The sequence below is a fragment of the Carassius auratus genome, chromosome 14, assembly GCF_003368295.1.
Source record: "Carassius auratus strain Wakin chromosome 14, ASM336829v1, whole genome shotgun sequence".
NCBI lineage: Eukaryota > Metazoa > Chordata > Actinopteri > Cypriniformes > Cyprinidae > Carassius > Carassius auratus.
The window spans coordinates 17500237-17526881 of NC_039256.1; the positions used below are offsets into that span (position 1 = coordinate 17500237).

The 26645-nt window shown below is 39.1% G+C and overlaps 3 protein-coding genes across 6 annotated transcripts in view; 1 reads left to right on the forward strand and 2 right to left on the reverse strand.

Moving 5' to 3' along the window:
* LOC113113858 (RING finger protein 44) overlaps window positions 1–26645 on the reverse strand; it is a 1123463-nt gene that overhangs the window by 429665 nt on the left and 667153 nt on the right. The window lies entirely within an intron of this gene.
* On the reverse strand, window positions 89–18683 carry tcerg1a (transcription elongation regulator 1a (CA150)). 4 transcript variants are annotated; one of them, XM_026280345.1, is made up of 22 exons: window positions 18608–18661; window positions 18437–18481; window positions 17979–18180; window positions 17712–17864; window positions 16090–16366; window positions 15148–15384; window positions 14532–14594; window positions 13787–13984; window positions 13387–13496; window positions 13223–13311; window positions 12911–13071; window positions 11877–11955; window positions 11356–11491; window positions 6617–6706; window positions 6370–6488; window positions 5347–5497; window positions 3934–4098; window positions 3557–3739; window positions 1662–1841; window positions 1480–1563; window positions 1258–1358; window positions 89–1105 (listed from the first exon to the last, which is right to left on the reverse strand). In XM_026280345.1, exons 3-22 carry the CDS (start codon window positions 18177–18179, stop codon window positions 904–906), a joined length of 2979 nt encoding a protein of 992 aa, XP_026136130.1. In that variant the 5' UTR covers window position 18180; window positions 18437–18481; window positions 18608–18661; the 3' UTR covers window positions 89–903. The 4 variants fall into 4 exon arrangements, with proteins under 4 accessions (XP_026136130.1, XP_026136129.1, XP_026136131.1 ...); XM_026280344.1 differs by lacking the exon at window positions 18437–18481 and having other exon boundaries at window positions 18608–18683; XM_026280346.1 differs by lacking the exons at window positions 14532–14594; window positions 18437–18481 and having other exon boundaries at window positions 18608–18683.
* On the forward strand, window positions 19205–21579 carry exosc3 (exosome component 3). Its single transcript, XM_026280386.1, has 4 exons — window positions 19205–19477; window positions 19791–19940; window positions 20050–20201; window positions 20823–21579. The coding sequence occupies exons 1-4, from the start codon at window positions 19250–19252 to the stop codon at window positions 21028–21030; spliced, it is 738 nt and encodes a 245-aa protein (XP_026136171.1). The 5' UTR covers window positions 19205–19249; the 3' UTR covers window positions 21031–21579.

A 26645-nucleotide genomic window follows, 5' to 3' on the forward strand; every position in this document is an offset into this window, starting at 1 on the left:
GTTGTTTTTGTGGTCCGCTTTGAGCCGTCTCATACTGCACACACCTTGCAAAATGTCCAGTCCAAAAAATCCAGTCACAGAAGTAAAAAAAAGAAATGGCTGCTTTTATTCAAACTTCAACTGTACATAAAGCAAAAAACATGATCTGGACAATTATATTAAACCGTAGGACTAGTTGACATGGCCAACTGCTAGTGCTCATACGGTCAGTTGTAACATTGTAAACGAACTATTGAATACATATCCATATATATTCATCATCTAGAAAATTTTACATTAACCCCAACTGTCGTTTAAAATTACATATACACAGAGAGGCTTTTATAATTCTTGAATATCCCTGTGGGTGACTAAAGTCACCAAAAATGGTCACAAAACTGGGAGGTTCTCCCAATTTCAGCAAATCACTGATCGGAGCAAGAGATGTAAGATGGAATTGCTCACAATTTGAGATTGCAGAGGCTAGAGCTGAGAAAAATGGTTGGCAGGCACCAGGTGGTCACAACTCCAGATGATGTCCAGGAAAATTACCCAAACACATGACGGAATCTACAATCACCAATGAGCATCTAATGTGGCTTTAACCCTTGAATGGACGGATAAAGAGTTTGTGTAAGAACATGAAAACACTGGCTCCTTATGGACATGACCTAGAAATGCATCATAAAAAAACCTTACAGCTGGTCCAAATACTTATGCCATGTCTTATGCTTGGCTGAACGGATTGGTCACTAACCCATGATGTTCTCTGTGGCGTGAGCTAAGTGAGTATGGACCATTCCCTTTGAAAGGTTTGTCAAGTAGAACCTTTGAGCTGGAGTGATTTACCATTTCTGCAAGTCAATAATATGAACGGTGGTAGTGTGGGCTCAAGGAGTGGAAAAATATCTGTGAGGTATGTTATCATTTAGTGGAGCGTCGAGCAGGTTCAAAGGCAGTGGGAGGTGGAGGTGGTCCCCTGCGGTCCAGCTCCTCCACATATGCCATGAGGAGTTTGTGCCTCTCTTCTGACATACAGTCCAGAACCAGGTACCTTTTATCCTTTTGCAAGATCGTCTCTATGTCTGACAAATGCTGCTCTGACTCCTGCATCAACTTACGTGATCTGGAGACACAAAAAAGGACATGCAATGAGTCAGAAGAACTATATATTAAAAGGACAGCTGTTAAGGTTGCCGTTTATCTTACTAAATAATTGTTTTTATATTGTAAAATTATAATCTAGAATTTTACGATCACAGATTTGAAGCTTCTCACTTGTAGGTGATGAACTTGGTCTCTTTCAGAAGAGTTCGGAAGTCTGCTTTGACTGTGATGTACTTGTCTTTGATGTAATCACCAAACTCCCTCTGTCTTTTCTATGGTGAAAAGGTGAACAGCAGGAACAAAGATTTACTCTATAGCTTTAACAATGACTGCTTTTTGACTAGAGTACAATACAATCCTGTTTTTTTTTTTTTTTTTAAAGACAGGCCTTACTCTGTCACTGCTGGAAAACTTGATGCATCTGGGATCTTCTTTAATGAGTTTCTTCACTTCCTTCCAAGATGTCATCAAATTGATCTGATGTAGAGGAAAGAATTTGAGATTGACAACAGATTAACTGACATTAAACAGAGTTAGACATATGACCCAGGTAATGGCATCAGGGCACTATGTACCGAGGTCGTCTCATCCAGAAGTTGGCGAAATTGCTCCTTTTTCTTCTTTGCGAGGGTCTCGATGTGCTCGTTAAAGAGCCTCTCTTTCTCATCCCTCTCCAGCAGTGAGGATGACTCCCAGCGGTGATCCTTCCTCAAGGTCCGACGTGTCTCTGACCAGTTTGCATCAGATGTCTTTACCTGTCACATGCAGAAAATTTTTTTAATGACAATTTTACATTGTTAGATTTAAGATTAAGGTTTCAGACTGAGATATTACAGTATTGTTCAAAATAATAGCAGTACAATGTGACTAACCAGAATAATCAAGGTTTTTCGTATATTTTTTTATTGCTACGTGGCAAACAAGTTACCAGTAGGTTCAGTAGATTCTCAGAAAACAAATGAGACCCAGCATTCATGATATGCACGCTCTTAAGGCTGTGCAATTGGGCAATTAGTTGAATTAGTTGAAAGGGGTGTGTTCAAAAAATAGCAGTGTGGCATTCAATCACTGAGGTCATCAATTTTGTGAAGAAACAGGTGTGAATCAGGTGGCCCCTATTTAAGGATGAAGCCAACACTTGTTGAACATGCATTTGAAAGCTGAGGAAAATGGGTCGTTCAAGACATTGTTCAGAAGAACAGCGTACTTTGATTAAAAAGTTGATTAGAGAGGGGAAAACCTATAAAGAGGTGCAAAAAATGATAGGCTGTTCAGCTAAAATGATCTCCAATGCCTTAAAATGGAGAGCAAAACCAGAGAGACGTGGAAGAAAACGGAAGACAACCATCAAAATGGATAGAAGAATAACCAGAATGGCAAAGGCTCAGCCAATGATCACCTCCAGGATGATCAAAGACAGTCTGGAGTTACCTGTAAGTACTGTGACAGTTAGAAGACGTCTGTGTGAAGCTAATCTATTTTAAAGAATCCCCCGCAAAGTCCCTCTGTTAAAAAAAAGGCATGTGCAGAAGAGGTTACAATTTGCCAAAGAACACATCAACTGGCCTAAAGAGAAATGGAGTAACATTTTGTGGACTGATGAGAGTAAAATTGTTCTTTTTGGGTCCAAGGGCCACAGGCAGTTTGTGAGACGACCCCCAAACTCTGAATTCAAGCCACAGTACACAGTGAAGACAGTGAAGCATGGAGGTGCAAGCATCATGATATGGGCATGTTTCTCCTACTATGGTGTTGGGCCTATTTATCACATACCAGGGATCATGGATCAGTTTGCATATGTTAAAATACTTGAAGAGGTCATGTTGCCCTATGCTGAAGAGGACATGCCCTTGAAATGGTTGTTTCAACAAGACAATGACCCAAAACACACTAGTAAACGGGCAAAGTCTTGGTTCCAAACCAACAAAATTAATGTTATGGAGTGGCCAGCCCAATCTCCAGACCTTAATCCAATTGAGAACTTGTGGGGTGATATCAAAAATGCTGTTTCTGAAGCAAAACCAAGAAATGTGAATGAATTGTGGAATGTTGTTAAAGAATCATGGAGTGGAATAACAGCTGAGTTGGTTGACTCCATGCCACACAGATGTCAAGCAGTTTTAAAAAACTGTGGTCATACAACTAAATATTAGTTTAGTGATTCACAAAAATGTTTGTACAAAATAGTTTTGAGTTTGTACAGTCAAAGGTAGACACTGCTATTTTTTTGAACACACCCCTTTCAACTAATTGCCCAATTGCACAGCCTTAAGAGCGTGCATATCATGAATGCTGGGTCTTGTTTGTTTTCTGACAATCTACTGAACCTACTGGTAATTTGTTTGCCACGTAGCAATAAAAAATATACTAAAAACCTTGATTATTCTGGTTAGTCACATTGTACTGCTATTATTTTGAACAATACTGTATATTTGGCATGATAAAATCATACTGAAACACTTTCTATTACCATATCAGACATGAGTGCTTTAAAATTCTGGACGGCCTCCTCCCTCTTGTGCTGTTCTCTCTCACGGTCAATCTCTTTGGTCTGCTCCGAGCGAAATCTCTGCACCATGCGCTCTCTTTCCCTTAGACTGGCCTCTATGCGGGCCTGTTTCTCTAGCTCCTTCTCTTTCTCAGAGTTTGGATTCTGGAGGAGCATTAAGATCATATGACAGTAAAGGCTGAGTTGTCAATGTTTTTTTTTTTTTTTTTTACATTTATCTTTTATCCATTAAATAAAAGTATTTATTATTTCTAAAGCCCTATAATTTCATGCATATCTAAAATGGTATTTATCATTTGTTGGGTTGGCACCGTGTAAAGTGAAGCAGCTTCACTAACCTTGGCAAGACGCTCCACATAGTTCTTAAATAGTTCTTCTCGAGCTCCAGAAGTTTCCACAGCCTTGTAGCGAGGGTCAGTCTCCATCTTTTCCTTCACTTTGCTCCAGCGCTGCTGACCATCAACATGGTAATCTGACAGGAGCTCAAAAAAGTCTTGCTTGACCTTAAAGATATTAAATAGCAACATTAATCTATAGGGTTTTGGGGCTCAAGGTCCTTGCAATCAGTCCCCAAAATGTTTTTTTTTATTTTTTATTTGTCATCCTTTCCTATCAAAATGCTTGGTACAGATGCAAAAACACAGAAAATCAAACCTGATCCAATTTTTTCTTTAGTATGGACGAAAGTTTTGAAGACCTTTAAAGGGATAGTTCACCCAGAAATACAAATTCTGTCATTAGTTACTCACCCTCATGTTGTTCCAAATCCATAAGACCTTTGTTCATCTTTGGAACACAAAATGCTCTTGATGAAATCAAAGAGATTTCTGATCCTGCATAGACAGCAACACGACTAACACGTTCAACAACCAGAAAGGTAGAAGAGACATCATTATATCAAAATATCATAATTTGTGTTGCGAAGATGAACAAAGAGAGACATGTTCACAGTACATACGAGTGCAGGAACACCAGTTCAAATATAAACTACATAGATCTAGGCTATTAGACAAAAAGATGGTGGTTCAAATCCCACATGAGATCATGACAACTAATTTCCCACCACTACTGCCCCTTTGAACAAGGCAAGTGAATTAGTTACTTATATTGTTGGATTCTGTGAAAATCTATCTTCACTTCTGAACTATACATTCGCAATAAAGTGTCCAGATCCAACGAGTCACTACTTAAAAAACTGTGATTAAACAACTGATTATTGTTAATATGTTTTGATTATCCCAGAATTAGACGAGCATCCTCTGGTGAACCCCACCTGGTGAACACTCCCTCCTAACCTATGGCCCCCCCACAAAGATGACATTTCACTGGCATTAATGTTTGATTGCTGACCTTTAGCTGCCAAATGCAATCAGCCCAGACGCTCTGCACTTAACCCTAGCCACAAAGACAGCAAGTGTGTGGACAAAACATCAGGGCAGATTACAGCACATGAACAACTAACAGACAGTCACAGTCTCTTGGTCTCCGTCCGCGAGTGTATTCGTCTGTGGACATGCAGTGTATTTCATGATAATAAATGTAAAGTATTTTCAAAAGTTACCAAGAGACATCCATTGTATAATAATGTCTGTGTAGGGGGTCCTGGTTCTACTGTGTGCACCCATTGAGCACTTGCTTCTATTGTATTAAATGTCAGTTAAATAACAAAAAGCACTCCTGAAAGTTTAATAGGATTGACGTCTCTGTTGGTAAAATAAGGTAACAGTTCTATATAAACTTCATCTCCTCACCTTTTCTCCACGATTCTTTGAGTTTTCTTTCTCCTTCTTTCTGAAGGCCATCATGTATTCATTAAAAATGGCTTCTCTGTCTTTCATCTTTTCAACAGCCTTAAAGCGTGAATCCTTGGCGTGTTTGGCAGCGAACTCGCTGAATGTTGTTCTGTGAAGACGGCAAAGTCCCTGTTGTTAGATTATGCATTTAGCATATTTACTTTCATAGCAATGCAAAAGAAGGATGGGTTCCTCTCAAAGCTTTTTTTCTCTCCACTACCTAAACATCTTATAGGTTTTTCTTTTCTTGTCACTGTCGCCTTTACTCACCAAGGGCTTCAGGATATGTTTCTTTGCCCAAGTTGCTTTGAAATATCATAACTTGTAAAAAGAACTACAGAAATAAAAATGACAGGTTACCATTGAATTAGGGATGTCAATCAGTAAAATATTTAATACAATTAATTACACTACAGTTCAAAATTTTAAGGTGAGCAAGAATTCTTTTAAAGAAATTAATACTTTTTTTCAGCAATGGTGCATTTAATTGATCAATAGGGACATTTTTAGATTTCTAGATCTATAAAAAGATGTTCTTTAGAACTTTCTATTCATCAAAGCATCCTGAAAAAAAAATCTAGCACCGTTTCCACTAAAATATTTATTCTCTGCAAATATTTTACTTACTTTGATTAATGTCAATATTTGTTGTGAACAGACCCCAAATTAAGTTAATTCATAAACATTATACTGTTACAGCAGAAAAAAACATTACCGGTAAATGAACAAAAAGGAACCTTAGAGGTTGTTCACACAATGCTTTATTGCTATTTTTAAATAGTTTGTCTATGTCAGCATGCAGGTGGACAACCATTGAACGGCACACCTTTCAAAGCCCAACATTTTAAAATGGTTTAATATTTCATAACCTACTTGGCTTATTTCTGATAAACACCAAGTAAGTGAACACCATTATTAACAGCTCTGATGAATTAGGTTTATCCAGACGGTCCTTAGTGACTTAAAGGTTCAAGCGTTTACCTGACACCCAGTTTAGCTTCCTCCATCATTTTCCTGAAGTCATCTTTGACCTGCATGATTTTATTCTTTTTCTCTTTCCTCTCCTCCTCAGCACGTGTCTTCACATACTGATCGAACACCTGGAGAGTGTTCACAGTGGCGTGAGACGAGTAGGGACATGTACACTATATTTGGAGACTGATTTCAATCTGGTTTAATTTTTGTTGACATGGTCGAGTCATGGTATAGTGTGTGAGTGTGTGTGTACCAGTTTTCTCTCTTTGGGATTCAGCAGCAGATAACGTGGATCAAATACAATCTTATGAAGCTCCTTCTCCCAGGTAGAGAAAGCAGAGACCTGTTAAAAAATAAGATGTTTAGAGATGGAGAAAAAGAGTCATAGAGCCATTTCAACCCCTCCTTCCTCTTAATTAGGGCCATTATAACGAGAAGAGTAGGTGAGCCCCTCTGAGCGTGTCCCCCTCCTGTGGCGCCGGAGTCAGGGTGTGTGAGCCCACTGCTTTTCATCCTCCATCCCACCATCCCTAATGAATGACACACACCCACAGGTGGTCCTCAGCTTCTATCTCTCAGCCTCCAACCCTTTTTTTTCCCACCATGCTAATTGGTGTAATGAGAGAGGTGTAATTAGATGGGGGTGAACGGGCAGCTCGTCTACTCGAGTGATGACTGTATATGCTGCTGTATGGCACCTCTCAGACAAGTGGGGGTCCAAGGATGAGGAGGAGGAGAGGGGGAAGGGGTCTTGCCTTGATGATGAGACCCTTTGACTGGAAATGTGCCTTTCATCTTTGGCATTGGATGGCGTGGCAAAGGGCACATATCTCTCTTCTACAGACTTAAAGGGATCTCCATCACATAAACGACATATGCGTTTATCCATATTTCATAGTAGAAACATCAAATCTGTTGCCAAGAGGGGGGGAGATGCAAGACTCCACTGATCAGTGGTTCTTTGATCACCTGAAAATGTCAGGTGATTATTTTAATGAGAACCGTAGCTTAAACAAATGATGGGTTTAACCTTTAAGACCAGAAAATAAATATATAAACTGCACTGCAGGATCGTGCCCAGACAAATCACTCTGCCGTTCTGTGATGAAACAAATAAGCATAAGCATAAGTAAAATAAGTTTTATTTTGTGTTGACTTTGTAATTACATAAGTGCATTAGTATGCACTGATTTAAACCTAGTGTGTACTAATGAAAGAAAAAGTTTGGGGTCAGTAAGATCATTCTTATTTTTTGTCTTCGAAAAAGTCTCTTAAGTTCGCCAAAGCAGCAATTATTTGATGACCAAGATGGCGGCGCGAACACATCGCGAGGCTCAGCGTCTCTCCAGTTTTTGCAATTTTGCAGTATTATTCCTGCTCATCTCGGGTCTGTTCGTACTGAACAGCTTTGCTTTAACATCATACACCCGACAGGAGCTTTTGGATATCGGTGAGGACTTTACCAGCAGTTTTATCACCAATCTTCGACTCATCCCTGAGATCGCTAGAACAACCGAGGCTTCGCACTCTACCCGGCCGGGCGGAAGTGCTCGCAGGCGGCGTCGAGATCGTAAACAAAGGCGGGGGAAGCGCGGAGGTCTAAGAGCCAAGCTAAAGCTAACACCGCTCCGGCTCTCTTTACCCAGCATTTTCCTCGCTAATGTGCGGTCACTGGTGAACAAAATGGATGAGTTACGACTCCGCATCACCCACAGTAAGAGACTTATGGACTGCAATGTCATGGTTTTCACGGAAACATGGCTACACAGCGACGTACCCAACAATGCTATTGAGCTAGCAGGACGCTACACGCTCCGGGCAGATAGAACGGCAGATGACTCCGGCAAGACAAGAGGTGGTGGATTGTGCATTTATGTCAACAAAGCTTGGTGTACGAACACTGTCATTGTTGGGAGACACTGCTCAGCTAACCTAGAGTTTCTCATGGTTAAATGTAGACCTTTTTATCTGCCACGGGAGTTCACTTCCACCATAATAACCGCAGTCTATATTGCACCGGATGCTAATGCCAAGCTTGCTTTGAACGAACTTCATGCAGCCATTAGTAAACAACAGACTGCTCACCCAGAGGCTGCTTTTATTGTCGCGGGTGATTTTAATCACTGCAAATTAAAAACAGTACTCCCCAAATTTCACCAGCATGTTTCCTGCCACACCAGAGGAGACAAAACTTTGGATCATGTTTATACAAACATCAATGGAGCTTACATCGCGAGCCCCCTCCCCCACCTCGGACAGTCTGATCACCTTTCTTTGTTTCTCACCCCTAAGTATTCACCCCTCATCAACCGTGTGAAGCCATCAGTGAGGACCATCAAAGTGTGGCCAACTGGAGCAGACTCTTTACTTCAAGACAGGTTTCAACACACTGACTGGAGTATGTTTGCTTCACAGGCTGCCTGTGGCTCTCACACGGACATTGATATCTACACCTCCTCTGTACTGGATCACATCAACTCCACCATTGACAGTGTAACAACAGAAAAACAGATAACAACATACCCTAATCAGAAGCCATGGATGAACAAGGAGGTGCGACTTCTGCTGAAAGCCCGCAACACTGCTTTCAGGTCAGACGACGCTCAGGCCTACAGTAAATCCAGGGCTAACCTGAAAAGGGGCATCAAAAAGGCCAAGTACTGCTACAAGCTGAAGGTAGAGGAACACTTTTCCAACTCTGACCCCCGACGCATGTGGCAGGGCATCCAGATCATCAGTGACTACAAGTCAAGCAACTCCATACCAACAGTCACGGACGTCTCCTTCCTTAACGAGCTAAATGACTTTTATGCTCGCTTCAACAGCGACAGCAAGGAGATCGCCACCAAAATCTCAGCCTCTTCAGACCACCAACCTCTCAAACTCACCTCCACAGATGTCCACACTGCACTGAGCCGGATCAACGCACGCAAGGCTGCTGGCCCGGATGGCATTCCTGGACGTGTGCTTAGGGCATGTGCAGAGCAGCTTGCAGGGGTCTTCACAGACATTTTCAACCTGTCCCTCACCCAAGCAACTGTGCCAACATGTTTTAAGTCCACATCCATTGTGCCAGTACCGAAACACTCCTCCCCAACGTGCCTGAATGACTATCGCCCCGTAGCACTCACACCCATCATTATGAAGTGCTTCGAGCGACTGGTCCTAGCACACCTCAAAGACTGCCTCCCACCCACACTGGACCCACACCAATTTGCCTACCGCAGAAATAGGAGCACAGAGGATGCAGTATGCACAGTGCTGCACTCTGCACTCACACACCTGGACAATAACAACACGTACGTTAGGATGTTGTTTGTTGACTTCAGTTCAGCATTTAACACCGTCATTCCCTCCAAGCTGACCACAAAACTTGGAGACCTGGACATCAACACCTCCCTCTGCAACTGGATCATGGACTTTCTGACCAACAGGCCTCAGCATGTTCGGTCAGGTCACACCCACTCCACCACCATCACACTTAATACTGGCGTACCACAGGGCTGTGTGCTGAGCCCATTCCTCTACTCCCTTTACACCCACGACTGCAAGCCTGTGCATGGATCCAACTCCATCATTAAGTTTGCAGATGACACCACGGTGATTGGCCTCATCAGTGACAACGATGAGACTGCCTACAGGGAAGAGGTACAGCACCTGGCCACATGGTGCGCTGACAATAACCTGCTCCTTAACACCAATAAGACCAAGGAGCTCATTGTGGACTTCAGGAAGAAGAATGGAAGCACGCATGACCCCATCCACATTAACGGGCTGGCTGTTGAGCGTGTCTCCAGCTTCAAGTTCCTGGGAACCACCATCTCGGAGGAACTGTCCTGGGCCACAAACACCTCCAGCCTGGTCAAGAAGGCTCACCAGCGCCTTTTCTTCCTCAGGACACTGAAGAAGAACCAGCTGTCTTCATCCATCCTGGTTAACTTCTACCGGTGTGCGATCGAGAGCATCCTGACTAGTTGCATCACAGTCTGGTATGGGAACTGTTCAGTGGCTGACCGCAAGGCACTCCAGAGGGTGGTGAAAACTGCCCAGCGCATCACAGGGACACCACTTCCTGCTCTTGAGGACATCCAGAGGAAACGCTGTCTACGTCGAGCTCGCAGCATTCTGAAGGACTCCTCTCACCCTGACCACGGACTGTTTAACCCCCTGCCCTCCGGGAGGCGTTTCAGGAGCCTCCGGACAAGGACCACAAGATTCAGGAACAGCTTTTTCCCTAAAGCTGTCTCCTTGCTGAACTCTGCCCTCTGACACCCCTCAACACCCCCCACACCACACATAGACTCCTCCCCCTCTTCAACACTCTGACTGATTTATTTATTTATTCACAACAAGCAAAAACAGTAACTTATTACCTGCACTACTGTCTGTTCATCCAGGAACACTGTATAATCCATTTGCACATTGTAATATTTTCTATGCACTTTACTGTCCATTGCAATACTGTAAATTATGTTCATAGTTCTGCCTATAGTGTACATACACTTTTACATAATCCATCTGTATAGTATGTTCATAGTACACCTATCTGTATATCGTGCATATAGTATTTAATATCTGTAAATTATGTCCATAATACTTACCTGTATAGTTATTGTACATATTATAGACCTTTATTCTGTACTTACTGCTTATTGCACTTCTGGTTAGATGCTAACTGCATTTCGTTGCCTTGTACCTACATGTGCAGTGACAATAAAGTTGAATCTAATCTAATCTAATCTAATCAAAATACAGAAGAAAAAAACAACAGTAATAAAGTGAAATATTCCAAATAAGAAAACTTTTTTCTGTTTGAAATGATCAAAGAGAAATCTAAATTCCCTTGATCCTTTAACATAAATGAGTTCATTGTAATGGTTTTATCATGGACATTGTGCTCATTTAAAAAAATACAGTCTTACAGACTTTTGCAAGTTAGTTTGTGTGCAAATGCATCTATTTACTTAAATGTATAAAATGTCAGTTTCTTACCCCTCGCTCAAGCAGCATGTCTTTAAACTGACTCATCCGAGCTTCCTGAGGTACCACGGCTCTCTCACGTGCTGCCTTCAGCTCTGCCTCCATTGCTGCCTCTTTCTCTGTGTCAGCCTCCTTCTTCTCTTCTATCCTAATGCACAAAACAACAAATCAGTCAGAAGATATGCAACTAAGCCTAAACCAGCCTATTGACAACAAGTCTGAACTTCTGGCATGAAATCGCACAAAACAAATTAAGCATTTGACTTATTTCACAGCCCATAATATCATCTCTTATTATTTAGACCAGACACATTTTTTATTGTTCAGAATCAGATGCTGTTTACTTGATTTGAATATCCAATCTGAAAGCGTGAAAAAAATGCTGGTGAATATTTTATGTTTTCATTTCATTAGCATTTTACTTTGTGTAAACTACCTTCAAGTGCTGAGAGACGAAGAAGTTTATGCAACTTCCTCTGAAAAGTCAAAACGGAGTTTTTACTTTCTTAATACACATTTTAAAAAATTCTCACTTTCGTCTCTTGGCCTTGCTGGGTTCATCGTCAGGTGAGTCTTCTGTTACTGCAAACTCCTGCTCCTCCTTAGCTAAGACTGTGTCCCAGAAAACACAAACACGCAACAGAAGGTTTGGACAAGTATACAACATTATACATACATACATACACACACACACACACACACACACACACACACACACACACACATATATATATATATATATATATATATATATATATATAAATAAATATATATATATATATATATATATATATATATATATATATATATATATAAAATTAACAAGTTAATGAAGGTCTGACATGGATAGAGAATGCTTCATGCTCACAGCTGACATGCAGACAGTAGGTGTGGCCCTGAGACAAATGTCAAATTTGCTCTATTGCAGGGCTCCAGGCTGCACCTAAAATTGCTAAATTTGTGACCAAAAATATTAAACAAACAAACTTTTGTAACATTATAAATGTCTTTATCATCACTTTCGATCAATTTAAAACATCCTTGCTAAATAAAAGTATTAATCTCTATAATTTCTTTCCCCAACAAAATGGTATAGTGTATGACGTTAGAAACGCTTTTCATTTCAGATAAATGCTGATCTTTAGATCTTTCTATTTATCAAACAATCAAGAAAAAAAAACACATTTACTAAATATTGCGAATTATAATAAAAAAAATGTTTCTTGAACAGCAAATCAGAATATTAGAATGATTTAGAAAATTCAGCATTGAACACAGGAATAAATTATATTTTAAAATATATTCAAATAGTAAGCAGTTATTTCTATGGCACTTTTTCTTTTTTCGGCTTCTCTATTGATACTTTTGATCTGCTTACTGGATATTTTATCAATTACTTGATTATGGAAAATGTGTATATTGCACATGGTTTGGATATAGCATTATTTTGATCCTTTTATAAATATTTGTTGAAAAACACAAACAATCTGTAATTTCTACGGAAAAAGTCAAAACACTTAATACGAGAGAGATTTAACATTAAATGCAACATGGAGATGACCTTTACCTAGTTTGTTGCTGTTGTCCAGGCCTCTTCTGTGGGGAGGTTCCTGGATCGCTTTATCAACATCAACCCGTCCCACCAGCTCCTCCGGCCGCTCCCACATGGACAGACGCGTGGTTGGGTTGTAATAGAACACTCGCTCGTCACCCGTCCACACCACACACCTGAATCACATATGCATAAGCATTGGGCACAGGTAAATGCATTACAAAGAGCCCGCATCCAAAAGCTCTAAATGTCTTCATATATCAAAACTCGTCTATAAAATATAGTTGATCTTATTTGTGCAAATCAAATAAACCAGCAGCAGCCTACCATGGTGTGCCAGGAATAGGTGTGGTTGCAATAGGCTTTGCCTTTTTAGCTGCCTTCTGTTCCTCTGTCATCTCTTCCTCTTTCAGCTCCTAGGAATAACACAGATTATGTCAGAAACAGTGTTGTTACACACAACAATTGAGAAAACTAGATCCACTAACAACCTCTTTCTTCTCTTTTGGTGGATCGATTTTTGGGCTTCCTTCTTCCATTTCCATGATTTCAGCATCAATCGTGTCGAGAGCTGCATCCTTGATCTTCTCATTCTCTTTTTCTGTTATGGAGACATGGAGAAGAGCAACTGTCAAATCAGGAAGTATTGAAAACAGTTGAAAGAATACATATATAATAGTGACTGGAAATTATGTGTTAGAACCATCTTTGCACATTTCAGCATTCATCTTAAACTGTAACATTAAAAAAAATTTAACAGATTTAGCACAACACCAGTATTGAAAAAGAAAATGTCACTGGTAATTAATATTTAATATATATTTTTTATTTTTTTATAAAGTCATGCCAAGGGTAATTGCCCTTGTGTTGTTCTTTGTCCCAGTTTCTAACCTGTCTCTTTGAGTTCTTCTGGTTTGTCCCAGGTGGTCTCCTGTGTGTGTTTGTTGTAGTAGTAGGACTTTCCCTCAGGGGTTTTAAACTCAGTCCAGTCAGATGTACTCAGAGCTCCAGGCAGTCCTAAGGGCCCAGCCATCGCCATTTGAGGAGGCATCATGGGTACCAGAGGTGGTGCCATGCCAGGGAGCATACCTTAATATAACATACACAAAGTCAGAATCGGTTCAAGAAAGGTAGCTCTTCTCTTCCATTCTACTTATGCTTTTGCATTGTTACATTAGTTACATAGTTTTACAACATAATGTCAAAAAAAAGGAAAAAAATGTCAGAAACTGAAAAAAAAAACCACGTATCTTTGTTGGATGATTTAACTACAGCACAAAATATCTTAAAAAACTAAACATTCAATGGGACTAATGCATGCAAAGACAATACCAACACAAAACATTAAAAAGGGGACACAAGGTAGGAACACAGTTACTTGCAACAAATCACAACAGATATCGCAGTTTATTATCTACTGCCTACAACTCAACTGTAACAAGTTTTCAGAGGTGGAAAAAAAAAACAGATCTACACCAACTAAGCAAAATGTTAAGTCAAAAACAACTGAAAAAGCGAAGTGAGTCTATGTCTCATTTGTAAGAAACAGAGGGGCCTCCAATGGGAAATTATTACATTTAAAAAGGATAAAGATGCACAACCGTTATTAACATGCCATAACAGGGAAGGGAATTACCGTTTTTGGTAGGAGAGATAGTCTTTACATAGGGACAGCTGACTATCTGCATCATTGCTACACCTGAAAGAACGTATAAGCAAGCAAAGAGTGTTGGAAAAGACACAAACATATGTCAACTACTGCTTCCAGGTGTAAGGAGGGCAAATACTACATCATTTATGATGAAAACACTACAGTATCTTCTACAGTGCTAGCTGATCTATATTCAACTCAAATTAGACATTACTGTCAGCCAATGTTGCTTGACAATAAGTGCACACGAAAACGGCAGATTACTGCCATCTATAGAACACTGAATGTCACTTCTGCAACATTAATGCAGTAGTTAAGACTACGTTTATATTGAATATATTACAATAGAGCTTGCTTTGCTTTCTAGAATCATTTTTGTCATACAATTTCATTAAAGATGCTCGGCAACTGTAAGCAGTGAAGAAAAACAGGCATCTATTAAGAGCCTAGTTTCCAGTAAAAACTACAGACATGCATTGGATAGGGTGAAAAAGACAGAAAGACAAGGAACAAAGGAGAGAAAGGCAGTCGCATACTAGAGCAGAAGAATTCTTTAAAGGGTACATACAGATGATTCGACAAGTTTAAAGGTCAAACCTACCGGGCAGCGGGATGGGCATGCCAGGCAGGGGCACTCTGAAGGGTGGCACCATGACAGGAGGGAATCCTGGCATTGGATCAGCGGGCTGTTGCACAGCATGGGACAATGCCACCGGCAGAGCTGGCGGTCCTGTAGTCATTGCCATGGAAACCGTCGGAGGATTGACAGCTGCTACTGGGGTTGCCATTGCACTGGGAGCTGTGGTTACAACTGACGGCATCTCCACGACATCATGGGCTACAGGTCAAACAATTGGGTGCAGAATGATCAAAGATTAACTTCTGACACTCGGATAAAATAAACAAACAAATGGTGAACAAAACTTTCTCCACAACCCAAAACTAATTCTGACACCCAGACAAAATAAACATAAAAGAAACAAATGGCTAACAAAAATTAAGCCCAAATCCTGATTCAAAACAATTTCTGACACCCAGAAACAAACAAATAAACGGGGAACAAAAACTTCTGCAGAATGTGTTTCTTATATATAACAACTTTTGTCACCCAGAAAAGTAAATCAAATATGGGGGACAAAATGTTTTTTTTTTTCCCTGAATAAGTTTTTGACACAATAAAGACAAAATAAATGACCAAACAAATGAGGAACAAAAATTAAGCTCAAATCCTGATCCAAAACTATTTCTGAAAGATGAAAAAATAAGTAAATAGATGGGGAGCAAAAACTTCTCCAGAATGTGTTTCTAATATCAACTTCTGACACCCAAACAAAAATAAATAAAGCAAATAGGGGGAACAAAACAATTTCTGACCGAAAACAACTTCTGAGACAAAATGAACAAACAAACAAACAAATGGGGAATGGAACAAGCTTCTCCAGAATGCTGTTTCTGACCCAAAAAGCTTATAAGCTATTGGTCAACAAATGAAATCTCATAAAAGCTGTTGCTTAGAGGTGTCGTTGGTTGTAATGACATTTACCTGACACAGGTGTTGGGAGGAGAGGTGAAGCTGCGGTGGTGCTGGGAGAGGAGTTGGAGCTCATGACTGTGGAGGTGTGTGTGGTTGTAGTGCTGTTGGCTGCAGCTGAGATGCTGACAGATGGACCAGGCCCAGTGCAACCTCCGCTGGCTGCTGCTGCCGCCACCGCCGCAGCCTGGCTCAGCATCACTGGACCCAGCTCAGCCTGCTGGATCACCTTCACTCCTTCAGGCTTCGTCCAGGATGACTCCCTCGTACGTGCATTATAATAATACACCTAAATAATAGGAAAAGTAAACAGATGAGGACAGGAGATCAAGCTGTTTGTATTGTAAAAAGGCAAATATATTTTTATGTTATCATCTAATTGTTTCAAGCAAGAAGTGTAACAATGCAACAGTGCACCGTGTATAATGCATAGTGAACTTCAAAAATGCAAATTATGCAAAATCCAATGGATTACGCTTTCATTTCTCATTTAAAATATCATTTTTAATATCTTATCAACTGACCATTTGCAAAGACCTGCCCACCTTAGTTACTGTTGCTATCCCTGGCCTGACAATGCCGCTCTCACACTACACATCATGTTCTCACAAGGTGAAAAGTACACTGCAGAGCAAAGAGGAAACTGACAATGTGCAGACAATACAGAGCAGGTTACTTCTACTATGAAACAAGGTCTCAGGACTCTCAGCTTTCAAATTTCATTTTTAAAGAAATTCAAACAATAGACTGTTTTGTGGCTCTTTAATGTGTCATGACAGATCATTGTATTGCCTTAGTTCAAATACGTGTACCGACTGTCTTTTCATGTTTACATAGAGCACAAAATAAACATAAAAGTGAAAGTGAAGTGACATACAGCCAAGTATGGTGACCCACACTCAGAATTTGTGCTCTGCATTTAACCCATCCAAAGTGCACACACACACAGCAGTGAACACACACCCGGAGCAGTGGGCAGCCATTTATGCTGTGGCACCCGGGGAGCATTTGGGGGTTCGGTGCCTTGCTAATGTTGGCCCCAGACTCAAAACCCACAACGTTATGGTTAGGAGTCAAACTCTCCTCAAATAAACATCAAAAAGTTTTTCCACTCCACTTGTCAGATTTGTGGCAATTTTGTAGCTTTATTAAAAAAAAAAAGTTTCAATTCAATCAATCTTTTTTTTATCCCGTTTTAAAATGGATTTCTATGGAGACTAGCTGTAGCTGTTTGAAAGCTTGTGGATAGCAGCGACAGCACATAATATCCCCTTTCTGATTGGTCAATTCGTCTGCCAATCAAGCTCTCTGCAAACGGTCAATAGCCTGTGCAGTTACTCCCGAATCTTTAGTTTATTTATAAATACATACAAAATATAATTTAATTATTTATAATACACACTAGTGTCCTAAAGATAAGTTTTTCTGAAGAAGTACTTTCTGAAGTACTTTTATTCGACAGTGATTCATTAAATTGTAAGTAACAGTTAAAAAAATTGTTATATTACAAATGTTTACCAGTTTAATAAAATCAATATTTTTGAACATTGTACAGAAAGAATTCCAGAAAATAAAATCACAACTCTCCATGTCAAAGGACTGGAATGCAACCCACGAAGAATTAGAAGTCATACCTTGCCCTCAGGGCTCTTATTCTCCACCCAGATCTCTTCTGCAGAGGGCAGGGAAGGAGGAGTAGGAGAGGCTGTAGGTGGTATTCCTGGAGGGAAAATCATGCCAGGTGGAGGTGGCATGGATCCTCCATGTGGAGGCATAAACGGGGGTCTCTTAAAGTGAAAAAGAAGTCATAGGTGTCAATGAAACCTTCCCGATTTCCAACCTCTTCTTTACATCCCAATTAAAATAAAGTTGAGAAATGGTATCTGAAGTACTATTCATACCTGTAAAGGAGGGGCACCCATGGGAGGGGGCACACTGGGGTCAAAGGGAATTCGTCCGAAGGGCGGCCGGGCTGGAGGTGGAGGACCCCTCATCATCGCAAAGGGAGGCACTGGGGTGCTCAGTAAAGGCTGCCTGCGGGTGGAGGGGTTGACGGGTGGAGGGGCAGCGGCAGGGAAACGGATTGCTGGATGCTGAGCCATGCTAATGGAGCGAAAAAATAAAACTTGTGAACAAATAGTATCCATACAGCACACAACGACTGCTGCAGAAAAAAAACATAACAGCAAATCAACACAGCAGCAGAAATCATTCTTACGAACCGTAACGCCCACTAAATCTTCCTGATGTGCCATAATAAACTTTATATAACGCATTTATGTCTAAAAACATTCATTTGTAACTTGAAGTGCTCTTAAAAAGTCGAGACATAACAACGTAAAATAATTCATCCGTATACCGTTATGATGCTTTCATTGTCCACGACCCAACTGGCCTCACGAGGCTTAAAAGAGACTCATATTAACCAACTGCGAAACGTTATTAAGTGTACTGTTAAGTTAAAACTGAAGCTTACTATAACTGATCGTTTGTGTTAGCCGGTGTATGAAAAATAATTCAAAATCCACACCTATTGGCGGCCAGGCCAATGCCTTCTGCCTCCGAGTGCTCCGCCATAACGGGAATAAACTACAACAAAAGTCCCCTCGACCCATTTCCGGTGGAGTCTGGCGTTCAGCCGTCAAATGTAATAAAAAAATATTTAAACGTAATATAATATCTGTTAATGTCACATAGTTTTGAATAATCAATATTTCTAAATTGGTCCTAAATCTATTTTCCTCCAAACTGGTTTCATTAGCGTAGTTTGTGAAGTGACAAGGGAACTGCCTCATAAGATTTTGATTAAAAAAAAGTGTAAAATAGGTTATAGGACTCCCTACAAATGTATGAACTTTATCATATCATATTTGCTTCTGTTAGTAAAATACTGGTTGTTGCGTCAACACTTTCTTAATATTTTAAATTCTTAATATTTTTAGATATATTTTTAAATGGCTTTATCATTTTGTTATTGACAGTATTTAGTTGTTCGTTTGTTTACACTTTTTTAATGGTTGGATCGATTACCTAATCGCTAAGTGATTTAAAATAACATACTCTCAAAATTGTATTTCTAATCGAAAACGTTCTAAACTTTTATTTTGACAATACGAGCTTTTCTCGGTTCCGGAAGTACACAAACACAGGGCACTCACGTTGCTTTTTAGCAATGGACACCATACATGCTTGTTTCAAAGAGAAAATCGGTGAAGTGCTTTTACCAGGAGATGTGTTCTCTTTCAGGCTGCCTGAATCTGGAGATGGTTCTATCAAATCCGAAAAGATAATATGCGGTCCAGGGCTCCGGAGAAACGGAGAGGAAGTTCGAGTGTGTAAAAGTGGAATTTTGCGCCATAAACAGCCAAATATGTACTGGATAGACTCTCAGCAGAGACGGGTGAGGAACTGGACTCACTCCAGTAAACCAATATTTTACGTGCACTTATTATTTTAGCTCCGCTAATGTTTGTTCTGTTTGAAATTACATTTTGTAATTGTATTATTAAAAAAAAAAAATGTTTAATGCATTATTCCTTTTTTCTCAATAAAATGCTCCTTATATTCAGAACATGGCTATACTTATACTATTACATACTATTATACTTTTCTAAATACAGTTTAACAATGAATATAAAAAGTTAAAATTTTTCCAAAGCAAGCTGTCACTCAGCATAGCTAAATAGTTCTTATTATCCTTATATTTTTTCCAGTATGTACCAGCCAAAGGTGAAAGTGTGATCGGCATTGTGACAACAAAGTCTGGAGATGTCTTCAAAGTGGACGTGGGAGGAAGTGAACAGGCATCTCTTTCATACCTAGCATTTGAGGGAGCAACCAAGAGGAACAGACCTAATGTGCAGGTACTTTCTCAAATATTTTAAACACTCTCAGACCCCACCTGTATTGTTATTTCTTTAAGAGCACTTATTATGAATGTACACAATTATAATGTGTGGATTTGTTCTGCAGGTTGGAGATCTGGTGTATGGTCAGTTCACAATTGCAAACAAAGATATGGAGCCCGAGTTGGTTTGTATAGACAGCTGTGGCAGGGCCAACGGGATGGGGGTGTTTGGAGCTGATGGGCTGCTCTTTAAAGTATCACTGGGACTCGTGCGCAGGTTTGTGATTTGTCCATGTAATACAGCTTCAAAATCTATATACTTCATAGCTTAACTTTAAAAGCGAGACACCCCAGGTGAATGGGGTAAAAATAAAATGAAGTACAGTTCTATATTCCCATACTGTCCTATTTGATAATTTACATTCAGATTGAAAACACTTTTTTTTTTTTTGTATTACAAGTTTCTGAAATGTAGTTTAAAAATGCAAATGATGCAATATCTAATTCAATATTCGCTCATTTGCATACATCTGAACATTGATTAATGTTGGGTTCAAAATCGTTTCATTTTGTTGTCATATTAACGCCAAAGGATTTTACAGATAGAATTTTTGATATCGCTTTATTTATCACTCAATACAATCAACAGCCCGAAAAGAAGATTTTTTTTTTTTTTTTTACCATGTATTTAGGAAAAATACATTTAAAATTAAGTTTTTGTGCTACTGAAGTGAAATTATTTTGCCCAAATGGCTGTTGTAATTGAATTCAAATAAGTGTATTTTGCACATTATGAAAATCCAAAATCTTTAAATTGACCAGTGCATGAAATCGTTTTGCCTGTAGTGTCTTGCCTACAAAGCTGAAGTAAAGAATGTGTGGTTGTACTTTCCATCAGACTTCTGGCTCCTCAGAGTGAAATCATAAAGGACCTGGAGAAGATCTTCCCCTTTGAGCTGGTTGTTGGGATGAATGGCAGAGTGTGGGTGAAAGCAAAGACCGTTCAGCAGACGCTGATCGTGACCAATCTCCTGGAGACATCTGAGAACATGACCTCCCAACAGAGACAGACACTGTTTAAGAGAGTGGCAGAAGGCTCCCTCTAGAGGACATCTGAAATACCACAACACATCTGGTGGCGGACATGCCAAAATTACACATCATCAGTTTTCAGTTATTCAAAGCCTCTGAAACAGTTGAGAAAGCACAGAGCCTACAATGGACATCACTTCCTTTGTATTTCCAGTTTTGAAAACAGAATAAGGAAGCAAATAAGAGAAGTCACCATTTCTCTTTAAAGAAATCAATACATTTGTCTTTTTTAATTAGAAAAATACACTTTTGTATGAGTAAAAATGAATAAAAACCTGGTGAAACTGCAAATGCAAACAAATTTTTGTTGTAGTGATTATCGTTAATAACTTCTACTTGATGTTCGCTGTGTTAATCGTGTCCAGAAGGGGGCACTTTTCTCCAGTTTCGTAACCGGCTTGTGGTTTTGCTGGAAATGACTTCAGATGTTTGGATATGCGAAATGCAATGACTTTAACCAGCGTCATTTTATATCCAGTTATCCTATTTTTATAGGCATGTGGAACATTAATCATTGCTGTAGTCTACGGAAAGCCTAAGGTGTCAGTAATAAATGTGTTATCTCAAAAAAAGTGCGGTGTGCAGAGAGTTATTGGGTAACCCTACACTTCCAGAGTTTCTCAAGTGCAATGTGTTTAATGTCCATGTTTAGTAGTCTGATGGTGTAAGGGAAGAAACTACTGAGCCTCTCCGTTTTTGCCATCAGACTGCAGAAGCGTCTGCCTGACTGTAGCAGATTAAACAGGAGTTTCCAGGGTGGGTGGAGTCTTTGAGGATCTTAACAGCCCTAGATTTACATCTCCTGGTGTGTGGATGTAATATTGTTGATTTAGACTGACTAAGCATTTATAGCTTGATTAGTTGATGAAGCTCCTCAGCCATGAGTTCCCATTCAGTTCAGTTCTTGTAAATGAAAGTGGAATTTGCACAAAGATGCTGATCAACATGAAAAGATGTGTCTGGACACGTTTTCCTCAATGAATGACTGATATATGCAGGCTAGTGTCCAAGGCAGTACCAGGGGCATGGAAGATTTGAGTCACTTCAAGAACAATATATTTGAGCTCCTATTCTACAAGAAGACAAGTCAATCTGCCTCCCATTAGACATGCAAACCACAAAGCCTGTAGCTATTTTTTTTATAGTAATTCAGGAGCTAAGCTATTAAAGTTGCAGGAGGAGTACAAATTTATGCATTGTCTGCAACTGCTTTGTAGTCTGCAGCTAAATCACAACACTATGATGCATTTTCATGTCTTGATTGAAATGTGAATCTCTCAGCTAATGATTTCTCCAAAGACTAACCATTGAGTCTAATGAGATGGGATTGAAGGTGTCGTCATAAAACACTTACAAATGTTGAGTTTGTTCACAAGAAGCGTGGCCTGATGTGAACCAAGCCTCAAACGAGAGATCTCACAACAGCTAAAACTCGAGGATTGTTGCATAAAGCTGGAAAGGATTATAAAAGTATTTCTGAAAGCTTTCTGTTCATCAGTCCTCGGTAAGATAAATATTATGTCTATAAATGGAGATAGTTCAGCAGTTTCTACTCCCCAAGTTGGCGTCCTGCATGAAGAGTGAAAAAGCATGGCACAAAATGCTCAGTGACGTTAGCTAAAGACAGAAATACTCTGAAAACACTCAAACCTATCTGTTAATGTGTCTATGGTACATAAAACACTTAAAGTTCATCCAAAAAATGTCTCGCCCTCAAGTTGTTCCAAACTTGTATGAGTTTCTTTCTTCTTTTGAGCATATAAGATATTTTGAAGAATGTTGGTAACAAACAGTTTAAGGTGGTCATATGAAAAAAAAGAAAACACCATGGAAGTCAAATGTGAGAGTGTTACACTTGTTTTAGATTATTATATACACAGACATCAAATCTTTTGTTTTTGTGTTTTTTTATTTAATTCTCCTGGTGCTTGAGCCCAAGAGCAGTACTGAATCATGGGTCATGAATTTAGTTCCAACTAAAATAATCCCTGCAGAGGAAGGAGCTTTAGCCAAAAGCTCTCTCGCAAGAAGAGAAAACTCTGCAGTTTTACATAACTAACACAAGCTTGACACTGATGACCCTGTTGTCTTAATGGATGGTGACTTTCGTGGCTCTCTGTGCAGAGTCAGATTCTGAATATTGACCTTGTTGATCACAGTCATGGTTCATTGTCATTAGCTTGACATGATTTAATGGCAGGAAACCTTCCTGTTCCCTTAAAATTGCTTACATGTAGCAGGTGGTGCTAAAATGAGAAGCTGCCGTCATGCTTTAGCTGGACATTTGCCTGCACAAGCTGCAGCTGCACAGCGTGGTCGCTTTCCAGAATCCTCTTCTTCTTCCTCTTTCTCAAATCATTTTTTACTCCTCCTCCTCACCTCCCTGCTTGCCAGAGTCTTCTATATTCATCTGTAAAGTTACCGAAAAGCACAAACAGATGTCCCTCAACAAATTGGATAACATCTCTACTGCTCATTAACTCTTACAAGGTTGGCTGGATCAAAGTCAGTTTGGCCTCTGCATTTCTGCATCTCATGTTCTGCCAAACACAGGAGGAGCAAATCTGAACACGAGGAACTGATGTGGACTGTGTGGTTGATACCAGCAATCACAAACCCTTAAATTTACATAATTATCTTTACATACTAATCATACAAGACTGGAGTTCTCAGAGAACTTGACAAGCTTAGCAAGCTCGAATAATGTCAGAGAAGAAACAAGCGAATTTATTACTTTACTTATTGGGAGATAACAGGAGAGATGATATGTTTTGTGAATACTGTAATATTCAATATACCCTCAAGTTTTTTTGTGTGCGCTAACTTTAAGAGGCCTTTCACGTGCGCTCCACGTGCGTTTTTTTTTACAGTCTATGGTTTGAACTAACGAGTCACGATAAAATTGTCACGATAAAATTGACATCATTTGAAAACTGTCCATTGCTTTAGCAAAATAACATTAGAAATAACAGACAAAATTCAAGTTATTTTCTTATAGGTAATTGCGTTTTTCCAAAAAAAAAAAAAAAAACGGTTTACTACTACAACTCAATAGATATATTAATATAGTTGATCATTCATCTGTTCTGCTTGTAAAAAAACTAACATGAAATTAAGGTTTAATTATTAAAATCTTTAAAAGAATCAGAGTGTTTTTTTAATGGTTGAGTCATTTTGAATGATTCGTTCACGAATCACATGATTTAATTTTTGAGTTCAACTCATTCAACGGTCCAGTTACAGCGGTACAAACTCTTCCTGACGTGGAAAATAATCAGTGAATAATGACCTAAATTTGACCATGATCCTACACAAAACTACAAAATCCGTAAAGTTGCATGAACAACTTTGGTGTATCATTTATGGACGGTTCTTTTGCAAAACAGCTCCATTCATACCTTACATGGACAAGAGAGAACAATAAAGCCTCTTCGGATACTGAAGTGTTTTGGAAGGTTTGGAATGACATGACAGTTCACTTTTAATCATTCCTTTAGAATCAACATTAACGTTCTTTCATGCTATCCATTTCAGTTATCCCTGCGGCAAATCGGTGCCTTATATTATTATACTGTGTTTCCGTGACGTGACTGTGTATAACAATGTGATTATTCTGATGCTCAAAAGTCTCTTGCGGCTGGGAAGGATGTGTTATGTACATTAAAAAATGACTGCTGGTCTGGTTTGTCGGTTTCAGTGATGACCGAGGGGACAGAGTGTCTCTTCCTGGTGCTTTGCAACTCTTGCCTTCGTTGTTAAAGCTTTCCTGTTGGAATTGTTTTCTTCTTCTTGAATCAGGACTCAGCCTGCCTGGAATTCAGACAGGACATGTGGGTCTCAGAGGCCTCTGTATTTTAGGACATGACAGCCAGGTGGGTGTTTGTTTTCCTGCAGCAGACGTTCAAGGTCACCTCACTTCCACACAGGAAAAAGAAATGCCTACTCATAGTCTGTTTTTACCAGCATTAGCTGACTTCATTGTACATTTCAGGGACACCTCAACACTTTGTCAGATAACTTGATTATAATAATTGATCCTCTGTCATGCAACCATATTTAATTTTCAGGTCGGCAGTTTGAAAAAAAATGGAATCAATCATTAGACATTTATAATAATAATAATATTTATAATAATAATAACTGACTTGTGTTTGTTGCCAGAATAATAATCTTGTCTGTCATCTGGCCCAACCCATTTTTTATAGTCTTGACAAATTAAAAAATTCTCACACATATTTAATAAAGACAGTTATGTTAATTATGTATGTTTTACAGGACACTGAGGATAAGTGACTTTATCAAAAGAGCTGGAGGAAGAGGAAATTATTCCCTTTGGACCTGACAAATATCCAAATCTAGCCGAAATGCCCTGGCTTATTCACAAAAACATTTCTTCATCACTTATTACAAAAAAAGAAAATGAGTTGCCTAAACAAACACATATTTGCCTGTTTATGAATTAAATAATAAAATTACAACAAGCAGGAATCACCATAAATTATATTTACCTTCATACCAACATAGCTGCTAGTAAAATTTGCAAGACCAGAGTGAAAAATGTGTGTGTGTGTGTGAATGTGATTCTCGACTGGTGTTTGTCAGGTTTTTAAAGCACCTTAACACGATATAATGATCTTAAACAAATCTGAATGAGTTTAAGAGATAGAAACACAAATATTTAGCCATAACTTTACATATAGAAATGTCAACAGTGTCATCTGTACACACCTATATTTGAACTCTTATGTATAATCATTATGAAATGGCCTATTTGTTAATGTTACAAAGAAAAAAATCCACTAAAAGTGTGCTGTAATAGTGCCATGTGACTGTAAAACATCATATAAAACCATTGTTCTTGTAAATATTTGCATTTGGCTGTACTTAAATTATTAAGTATTATATTACAATTATAAATTTAATATTAATTAAACAAATGTTCTCCACAAACGTTCATAAACAGAATGCGTGTTCTCAGCATTTTTATTCTTAATGTTATACAATATACTTGAAATTAACCTAAATTTAAAGCAATACAACAAATCCTCTCATGTATAAAGTACTTCCGTTTAAATATCTTTATTTATTAATCAGCACAAAAGCAATGAGATTTCATATTATAGTAATATAAATTTTGGGCAAATGTACTTGATTGTCTTATTTTTTAGGGTTAAATATATGACTCACATGTGATCTCGACTGGTAAGCCACAGGCCATGTTGAGGTTGTAAAAAAAATATTAAAAAAATAAACCGCATCATTAATCTGGTCTTGCTGGTTTCTGTGCACTGAGGTGACCTGGGAGTCTCTGACCAGTTTGTTCACCAGGAAACAAGTTTGTCTCTAGGGCATGGCAGACCTTGTGCAAACATTGTTTTAATTCCCACTTCATTCTCTCTGAGTGCTTAAGATCACCCAGTTGATTTGCCTTGAATAGTTAGCCAGATCAGCCGGGGATTTCATGTTGAATTGTACAGAAATGTTCTACATCTGTGAACATCGTTCAGCTGGAAAAACCTGGAACACCCTAGTGACAGGGGACGGCTTTTAACTTCATATTCACGGTCATAATAGATTTTAATTGTAACAAACACAGAAACATGCTAGATGCAAAAATGCATGTATAGTG